Genomic DNA, 10232 nt, shown 5'->3' with positions numbered 1-10232 from the left:
CCATGGCCAACTTACTCTGCCTAGTCCCATCCATCTGCACCTGGGCCATAGCCCTCCAAGAACCTGTTTCTTAAACATTGACATCAAATCTAGATCCACCACTTCCTCTGGCAGCTCACACCACCCGCTATGTGAAGAAGTTCCCCTTAAATATTTCACCTTTCACTCTTAACCTATGACCACCAGTTCTAGTCTCAACCAACCTCAGTGGAAAAAGCCAGCTTGCATTTACCCTGTGGCCCTCAGAACGTTGTATACCTTTATCAAATCTCCCCTCATCCAGGGAATAAAGTACTGGCAGAATAATAGTTCCAAGGGGACTAGATGAGCCAAAGGGTCTGTTTCTGTGTAGCGCTGTATTAACTTGAAGGACCTTATTTATAAGTTTCATCCCTGGAACCTATCTCGGAAACACTCTCTTCTCTCTGCTGCCATCAGGAAGAAGGTACAGGAACCTCATGACCCACACCACCGGATTCAGGAAGTTATTCCCCCTCAATGACCAGGCTCTTGAACCAAAGGGGCTAACTTTACCTACCCTGCCACTGAAACGTTCCCACAACCTACTGACACTTTCAAGGACTCTTCATCTCATGTTCTCGGTATCTTGATTTTTTTTTGTATTTACACTAATTGGTTGTTTGTTCTTGACGTAGGACTGCCGTAGGGATTCCAACTCCAGATTTTTCCTCAGGGTTTACTCCCAAAGCCTTCCCCATGTAGGTATAGCCGCAAGGTAGAGGTGGTTTGGGATCAGAGTTTTCCTTCTCCTAAGTAAGCTACCAACCATGCCTGAAGCAACTGGTTTTAAGGTGGCAGTAACCCACCCTTGCCCCATCTCCTGTCAGTAGAAATGGTTCTGCGAAGCTTAGTAGCTAAGCCACGCGTGAAGGCCAGGAGCTGGACTTGGTCGTCAGAGGCTGTTTGAGACAACAGAAGAGACCAAATGATGTAAAAAAATGTTTTATTATATTACAATGAAAGAATGATACAACACATTGCCTTCACTGTGCTACTGGGAGTAGCCAGCACCATGAATGTGTGAATTTATATTATACATCTTAGGAGCTATATAAAGCATTCCATACTGAAGAGAGCTCCTGAATACATTTTCACAAGTCTCCAGCACAGAACCCATCCAGTGTACCTCAAGCCATTCGCAAAGGCCTCCTCGCTGCCCTCTCCCCCACAGCCCTGCGGCCAACCACAAAAGTGAATCCGTTCCCCAGGAGCTCCAGTTACTGAAGCCTCACCAGCCAGTGTCTCGGGAGTCACCCTGATCACCTTCACCGTAAAAAAACAGGATTTTCACAGCTCCATTCTCCCACAGAGACAAAAAGAACACTTCCATGTTGAAATCCCCAATGACATGAAATGATTCAGTCCATTTTCTTTAAATGTTATTTCACATCTTTTTTTTAAGAAAAGCTGGTGATTGTGGAACAAAATGATGTTTTAATACCACAGTAACATTCCCTTCTTCAAATCCCTGATCCATCAGGAGGAGGCCAAATTCCTCATGAAGCAATACACAAAAAAAATCAATCGCTTAAAAATGCTTTGCAATAATCAATTGTACAAATGGATGGAACGTTTTGGTCTCTTGGAGACCTTATTTAAAATATAAAGTCTACATTTTCTGTCCAGTCCCACCCCCACCATTTTTTTCCTCTCCCATCCAGCAAAAAAAAACACAAATGCTTCACTGCTAAAAAATTTCCTATTTCACGTTTAAAAATGCACGAGGTGCGCTGACACATCCCTGTGGCCTGGGGCTAGTGGGCAGCATTTGGTGGCCCAGCAGCTGAGGGGAGGGGAGGGGAGGGGCACATGTTTGTGGTGTAGGGCATGTTCACGAGGTCACTCTCGGTTGTAGAGCTGCACAAGCCCGCAGGCTGGCCATTCGACCCACCAAGCTCATGCTTGAGTCCCTGTTGCCAACGTACATACAACCGTTTTTTTTTTACTTAGGCAGTTATAAGTTAATGGAAGACATTGAATTAGAGCCTACCAGTACCTAGGCACCGGAACGCAGCACCCCATCTGAAAACACTGGGATCGCACTTACACATTGGCCACTCTCCCCTCAGGGATACCCCAACCACACCTACTTCCCTGAACTGCCAATACTTTGGTCTTGGGGTCCCTCACGATTCAGGCATGGGGCGGGGGTGGAAGAGGGCAGGTTAAATTTCTCCCCTTCTTGAGCTCCCACGAAAAACCAGATGGCTGGTTAGAGCTGGGGGAGGAGTCTTCAAAGTGTCGCCACCTCCTAGATCAGGGGCTCCCCACCTTTTGTAAGGCCATGGACCCCTACCATCCTCTTGCAGGAGGAAGCAACACCTCCCCCCTTCCCCATCAACAGGCCCCGCCCAGGAGCCTGAAAGATGAATAGATAGGCAAGCAAGTTAAGGGTTAAATCAGTGCCCAGTCTGGCAAATGTCCCACACAAGGAATGGAGGGTCAAACACTTGATAGATCCATGTGTGGGGAAGGTTGGGGTGGGAGGGGAAAGAGGAGTTAATTTTTTTCATCCCATTCAGAACAGGAAACTTTTCTGAGGGCGCGAATCCTCAGGAAACCAACAACCCTCACCTCCCAGGACCACAAGTCCCTTCTCTCCGTGACCACAACCTTTCCTCAGTGACCCTGCCTTGTGGTCCAATTCTCGTTCAGTAAGTGCCCTGCATCTGTCCCAGGATGCTGGAGGTTCTGTGCCAGAGTTTCACCCTCAGCAAACAGATGACTGTGTGTGTCTCTCTCTATGTATGTGTGTGTCTGTCTCTGTGTGTGTGTGTGTGTCTCTCTCTCTATGTATGTGTGTCTGTCTCTCTCTGTATCTGCGTCTGTGTGTCTGTATCTCTCTGTGTGTGTCTGTGTAGCTATGTGTGTGTCTACCTCTCTACGAATGTATCTGCGTGTGTGTGTGCGCGCGCGCATCTCCTGTTTGATCTGATCAGCCCGTTATCTAGTGAGTAGAGGGACGGAGGGCAAATTTGATCCTAATAACAGTCGCCCGAATAATGGAAGGTAAAACTTCTATTGCTTTTGTGGTTCAGAAATGGATGGTTTACAAGACTGACAGACAGAGAGAGAACAGAACTAAACTCAAGATAATCTTCAAAACAAAAACTGCAGTAAATGCGGCAGTCTGTCTGTCCAATACGAAGCACTGTCTGACCCCTCCGCCGGGGGTTTGATAGTGTGTTCTTTAATTACTGGTCCAGTAATAACACCATATTGTAATAGCATACTCTATATTTGTTACTTCTTTTTAAAAAGGCTTTTTTTTTTGTTTCCAAAATACAGCTGCCATGTTCTAACCACCGACTGTTCCCACTGGGAGGGAGCTCGAGGGACGAGCCCCCAGCCAGAAACAACCTGGGGTTGCAGGGTGGCAAGCAGTCGGCTTGAGAGTGCAAAAACGAGGTCGAGAGCTGCCGAGAAGTTCTCATCGGTTTCTGAAGTGGTCAAGGGGCTCGGGGAAGTCAGGGGGTGGGGGGGGGGGGGAGAGAAGGTGTGGAGGAAGCAAGCTTAGTGGCAGCATCCTGAGACCAACAGGGGTCCCTGAGGAACAGTCACCAAGGCACCACGTGGCAATGGCAGAGAGAGTCTCTGGTCTGGAGGCAAACCACCCCTTCCTTACCCCATCCACCCCTCTCCACCATCCCTGCTCTCCCCAGCAAGCACGGTTTAGATAACATTTAGGAAAATATAATACAAATTTTTGATACAGGAAATTTGATACTACACCAGTTAAAATTACTCGACTAATATTTTTGTAAGTTTTTTTTTGAAGAGACCTCTCTTGAGACGTTATTTTTTAAAAAATTGGTCAGTTCGTCTACAAAGCCACGCTCTAATGACTAACACCAAGCAAGACTGCAAAGGCGACCAGTTTCACTCAACAGAGGCGATCTAAAGGGGGAGGGTGGAGGAGGGGGAACGCTGTAGCCAGCCAGGGCAGTGCTTCACACGCAATGTTCTGTGTTAACACACCACCAACCCCTGCGGATTAACTGGGAGGCAATCAAACCCTCGGGAAATCATCCTCTCACTTTTAAGAGAGCGACCCTGCTCTTGGGAATCGAACACACAAGAGATTCTGCAAATACTGGAAAAACTCGAGCAACACACAAGATGCAGGAGGAACTCAGCAAGTCAGGCAGCATCCATGGAGGGGGATAAACAGTCCACCTTTCAAGATGAGACCCATCCTTAAAGAATGATCTTCAGAACAAAAAGCTACGTAAAGCATTTAACAGCTCTGGGTCCATACTTGCTGGACTTTAGCAGAATGGGGGGGGGGGGGTGTTCTCAGTGAAATCTACTGAATATTAAAAGGCCTAGATAGAGAGGATGCTTCCTACAGTGGGGAAAGTCTAGAACTAGATGACACAGCCTCAGAATAGATGTCTATTTAGAAGAAAGACCAGGAGAAATTTTTTTTAGCCAGAGAGTGGTGAATCTGTGGAATTCTCTGAGACACTAGGGGTGCAGCGGTCAAGTCATTGGGTATATTTAAAGCAGAGGTGAAAAGGTTCTTGATTAGTCAGTGTGTCAAAGGTAGGAAAATGGGGTTTAGAGAGACATCAGCTATGATGGAATGGTAGAGAAGACCCAAAGGGCCAAATGGCCTAAATCTGCTCCTATGTCTTATGGTCTTATTAGTTTATTCCCCTCCATAAATGCTGCGTTCCTTGTGCATCTTTTGTTACTGCTCCTGGGAAGATGGGAGTTAGGATATGTGATTGGGAGATGTGGCAGGCTGTTGCCCCATACAGTGTGTGCCTGGGGGCAGGATGGGCCCAGTGCCCCACTCTAACTTTTATCGTGGGGTCTCCACAGTTTGGACTCAAACAAATAAACTTCTTCAAGAAAATCAAAGCTCTACTTGTGAGGCTAATCATTAGAGCTGGCTCTTAACCCACCATCACATCTCCAACTCATCCTGGATTATTGCTGATACCACCCCTACCTTCCTTACAACCCCAAACTAAGTCAGGCACGGACTAGAACCCAACAGGGGCCTGGAGCAGGGGAGGGTGTTGGGATCCAATCCCGAAGATGAGGCAAACAGCCCGGGGTGGGATGTGAGCAGTATCTGCTCTGGGGGGGGGCAGGGGTCCGGTCCGGTACACTCCGCTCCGGGAGTGGGGTGTGGTCCGGTCCCGTACACTCCGCTCCGGGATTGGGGTGAGATCCGGTCCCGTACACTCCGATCCGGGAGCAGGGTGTGGTCTGGTCCCGTACACACCGCTCCGGGAGTGGGGTGAGGTCCAGTCCCGTATACTCCGCTCCGGGAGTGGGGGTGAGATCCGGTCCCGTGCACTCCGATCCAGCAGTGCGGGTCAAATCCGGTCCCGTACACTCCGATCCGGGAGTGGGGTGAGATCCCGTCCCGTACACTCCGCTCCAGGAGTGGGATGAGATCCAGACCTGTACACTCTGATCCGGGAGCGGGGTGAGATCCGGTCCCGTACACACCGCTCCGGGAGTGGGGTGTGGTCCGGTCCCGTACACTCCGCTCCGGGAGTGGGGTGAGGTCTGGTCCCGTATACTCCGCTCCGGGAGTGGGGTGAGATCCGGTCCCGTACACTCCGCTCCGGGAGTGGGGTGAGATCCGGTCCCGTACACTCCGCTCCGGGAGTGGGGTGAGATCCGGTCCCGTACACTCCGCTTCGGGAGTGGGGGTGTGGTCCGGTCCCGTACACTCCGATCCGGGAGTGGGGTGAGATCCGGACCCGTACACTCCGATCCGGGAGTGGGGTGAGATCCGGACCCGTACACTCCGATCCGGGAGTGGGGTGAGATCCGGACCCGTACACTCCGATCCGGGAGTGGGGTGAGATCCGGACCCGTACACTCCGATCCGGGAGTGGGGTGAGATCCGGACCCGTACACTCCAATCCGGGAGCGGAGTGGGGTCCGGTCCAGGAGCGGATGGGTTGGACAGGCATTCACTCAGGAACTGTTGGGGGTCCAGTCCGATCCGCCAATCCAGTCAGGGACTTGCAAGGAAGTGTGTGAGGGTAGGAGCAAGGCGAGAGCTGGTGGTGGAGAGTGTGAGAGTGCAGTTTAACCCTGGGGCAAGAGGGTAGATTCTGCTCTATAAGTGCCACGTGCGGCCTTGCCGCCCCCTGCCACTACGAGAGCCGCGGGGTGATGGTACGTGAGTCTGCATAGCCGCTGTCGCTGGAGCTACTCCGTAAACTGTAGTGGTCATCAGCGTCACTGGCACTGCCCACGCTGTCCAACTCTCCTGGGACAAACTCCATGCCCTCAATGTCCACGTCCGCCTCTACAGTGGGGGAAAGAAGAGAGATGCGGTGACAGATGCCTCAGGAAAGGCACATCTACCCCACCTCCAACCCGCGCAGCCTCCGACCCACAGTCGCCCAACATAGAAACATGCACCCTCCCCACCCCCAGCCCGAACAGATCCTCCATTACGGGACACCTTCCTGAGCTGTCATCCAGCAACTGCTCTGCCCGTGACCACGAGAAACGGCAGAGAGTTGTGGACAAAGCTCAGCACATCACAGGGAACCAGCCTCCCCTCCTGTCTACACTTCTCACTGCCTCAGAAAAGTCAAAGCCCCCCCGCACCCACCCCAGACATCCTCTTTTCATCCCTCTCGCATCAGGCAGAGGATACAAACGCCCGAAAACACACATCACGGACAGCTTCTACTCCGCTGTCACAACTGGCTTGTCATTGTCACGTGTACAATGAAAATCTTGTCCTGCACACCATTCGTACAGGTCAGATCATTACACAGAGGAACACACACAAAGCACTGAAGAACTCAGCAGGCCAGGCAGCACCTACAGAAAAAGAGTCGACATTCTGGGCCGAGACCCGCCGAGTTCCGCCAGCACGGTGTCTGCTGTGGCTTCGGGTCCTGAAGCTTTCCTTGCTTTTGTGATTACACGGTGCACAAGGAGCAGAATGCAGAATAAAGTGCAACAGCTACAGACAAAGTGCAATGCAGGTAGACACCAAGGTACAAAATCATAAGGAGGCAGAGGCAGACTGTGGAATCAGGAGTGCAGGATATCGTAGCAGGGATAGAAGTTGTCCTTTAGTGGCATGTGCTTTCAGGGTTTTGTATGTGATTGGTCTGGGGGGGGGGGGGATATCTGGGTTTCTGGTAATACTGGTTCCTTTACTGAAATAGTTTTACTGAGTTTAAACCTTTTCCCTGGGGTAGAAATGTCACTGCAGTGCAGGTAAACAATAAAGCGGACGACTGGATTGTACAGCGCCTCAGTATCATAACGCTGTATGGCGCCAGCAATCTGGGTTCAATTCCTGCCGCAGACTGTCCACGCTCCTCAGGAGTTCCAGACTACTCCCCCCACCCCCCACCACCACACGGTACGGGTGCCAGTCAGTGGTTGTGGGCATTTGATGTTGGCGACACTAATGGGCTGCCCCCCCAGCACATCCTCGCTGATTTGATGCAGTTCACCTCGCTACATGCCTGCACTGCTCTCTCTCTCTCTCTCTCTCTCTGTACCTGCCATAACGTGCACTGGATTCATTGTTATTAATCATGCAGCCCACACCACCCCCCCACCCCACAAACATCTGCCTTACAGGATGTCCCAAACCTCAGACAATGAGGTTACTAAAAACCAAAAGGGGAGAGTCAACATAACCGGTTGGGACACCGGAGAAGGTATTCCCTCCCCCACCTCCCCAGAGAATACAAAGGAAGATCCCAACGTAACTGCCCGGGACACGGGAGAAGGCATCCCTGTCCCCGGAAGACGGTGCCCCCATCCCCACCCCGCCTGAGAGGGCAAAGGAAGGGCTGACGGAGGGTGCGTACCTTGCTCAGAGTCGGAGCGGTCCGTGGAGACGGTGGAGCCCAGACTATCCGTTCGCAGCCGCTCCAGGCCCTGCACAGCCAACTGCTCGAGGCGGCGACGCAGGTAACGGCGTTCCCTCTGCAACTGCTCCTTCTGGTGCAGCGCCTTCCGGTCCTGTTCCTCCAACTTCTGCAGGCATCGGGGGGGAGGGGGGGGAGACAGCAAACAGAGAGGGCGCGTCAGGTACAGGAGAGGGCAGCAACATCGGAGGGCGGAGAGAATGGGAAGGGGATCGGGCAACTGGGTGTCACTGAGGTGGGGAGAGTGAAAATGGGGTGGGGGTGTCGGAGTGTGTCGCTGGCGGTTACCTTGATGTGAGTCCTCGCTCGTTTCAACAGGCTGAGCGTGGTGTGCCTGGAGCAGTCGGGTCCCAGCGGAACCAACTCCTTCAGCTGCTCGAGGTAGAGCCGCAGCTTGGCTCGTCTGCAGTTCAAATGTCAAAATAAAAGTTATTAGCAAAGTACAATACGTCACGCTACCATAAACTTCATTTCCTTACAGATATTTACAGGGAAAATAAATACAATAGACTTTTACAAAAACCTGTATACGAACAGACAGAATTTATGAATTTGCTCCGTTTAGAAGCTAGTCTACACTTAATTCCTTCTACCAAACTGCATGACCACAGTCTCCTACATTATTCCATCCGCTACTTTGCCCATTCTTCTAATTTGTCTCAGACAAGGTCAAACACTGCTGACCGCACTCTTCCCTATACTGTACTGCATCTGCAGTGTGGGCTGAATAGCCTAATTATATAGAAACATAGAGCACATTACAGGCCCTTCGGCCCAAAATGTTGTGCTGACCATGTAACCTACAAGCTGCCTAGAATTTCCCTACCACACAGTCCTCTATTTTTCTAAGCTCCATGTACCTATCTGAGCCTCTTAAAAACCCCTATTGTCTATTGCCCTCTACCACCTTCACCGGCAGTGTATTCCAAGTACCCACAACTCTTTCTGTGGAAAAACTTACCTGACATCCCACTTGTACCTACTTCCAAGCAGCTTAAAAATATGCTCCCTCATGTTAGCCATTTCAGCTCCGGGAAAGAACCTCTGGCTATCCACACAATCAATGCCTCTTATCATCTTATATGCCTCTACCAGGTCAGTTCTCATCCTCCATCACTTCAAAGAGTAGAGGCCAAGTTCACTCAACCTATTCTCATAAGGCATGCTCTCCATTGCAATCCAACTCTGACCGCATGTCTTACAGCCTTATTCCCACTCTGGGAAAAAGGCACTGGCTGTCCACTATCAATGCCTCTTATCCTCTTGTACACCTCAATCACCTCTCATCCTCCTTCACTCCAATGAGAAAAAGCCCTAGGCTCACTCAATCTTTCTTCATGAGGCCTGCTCTCCAATCCAGACAGCACCCTGGTAAATCTCCTCTGCACCCTTGTTTGTTATTGTCACAAGTTACGAGACTCCTTGGAAAACCTTTCTTTTCATACCATCCACACAGATCTTTCTATACACGAGAACAAGGCGGCCATTAAAAACAAAAAAGTGCAAAATTTAGTGTTGTAGTTACTGAGGAAGCACGGTGTAGGTGTGTAGACTGATTTGGAGAAAGAGTTCATCTTTCAGCATGTAGTCTGATAACAACAGGGTAGAAACTGCCCTTGAGCCTGGAGGAACTCAGCAGCTCAGGCAGCATCCACGGAGGGAACGTTTCAGGCTGAACTCCTTCGGAAGGAAGATGACAGAATAAAAAGGGGAAGGAGGACTATCTGGTCAGAGGGGTTCCCAACCTGGGGTCCATGGCATAAAGAGCATCAGGAACCCTTGATCTAGAAGGTGAGAGGTGAAGCCGGGGGGGGGGGGGAGGGGGGGGGTGAGGGAGAAGGAGAAACTGGGAGGTGACAGGCAAGAAAGGTAAAGGGATGGAGGAGGAGGACTCTGACTGGAGAGGAGCATGGGACCACTGGAGAAAGGAGGGGCACCAGAGGGAGGGGATAGGCAGGTGAGGAGAAGAGCCAAGAGGCCCGAGTGAGAAACTGAAGAGGGGAAAAAAATTACTGGAAGGAGAAATCGATGTTCACACCATCAGGTCGAAGGCTACCTGAACAGAATGAGGTTTGCTCCTCCACCCTGGACCGGGGGTAGGTGGTTATATATTGACAACTGGGAGCAGGAATGGGAATGGGGATAGGAATTAAAATGCCTAGCCACCAGATATCCCACTTTTGACAGATGGAGAGGTGTTGCAGCCTGATGACGTGTTCTCTGGTTTATGCACCTCTGCCTGACTGGGGGGGGGGGGGGTGAGAATGACTGGGGTGGGAGTTTGTCCTTGATTAACCTATCCAGCGGGAAGTGTACGCACAGTCCATGGGGGCA

General features: G+C 50.9%; 1 protein-coding gene across 1 annotated transcript in view; it reads right to left on the bottom strand.

Moving 5' to 3' along the window:
* Window positions 1-947: 947 nt before the first annotated feature.
* The window catches only part of LOC140728880 (max dimerization protein 4-like), a 31571-nt gene continuing 22286 nt past the window's right edge, over window positions 948-10232 (bottom strand). The window contains exons 4-6 of the mRNA XM_073047951.1: window positions 8187-8301; window positions 7839-8007; window positions 948-6301 (exon numbers count right to left, since the gene is read on the bottom strand). Of these exons, the coding sequence (XP_072904052.1) occupies window positions 6147-6301; window positions 7839-8007; window positions 8187-8301 (439 nt within the window). The 3' untranslated portion in view covers window positions 948-6146. The remainder of the gene's footprint in view (window positions 6302-7838; window positions 8008-8186; window positions 8302-10232) is intronic.

Source organism: Hemitrygon akajei, chromosome 6, assembly GCF_048418815.1.
Source record: "Hemitrygon akajei chromosome 6, sHemAka1.3, whole genome shotgun sequence".
Taxonomy (NCBI): Eukaryota; Metazoa; Chordata; class Chondrichthyes; order Myliobatiformes; family Dasyatidae; genus Hemitrygon; species Hemitrygon akajei.
The sequence above is the reverse complement of the archived record's forward strand: the minus strand, read 5'-3'. Positions and strand labels throughout refer to the sequence as shown.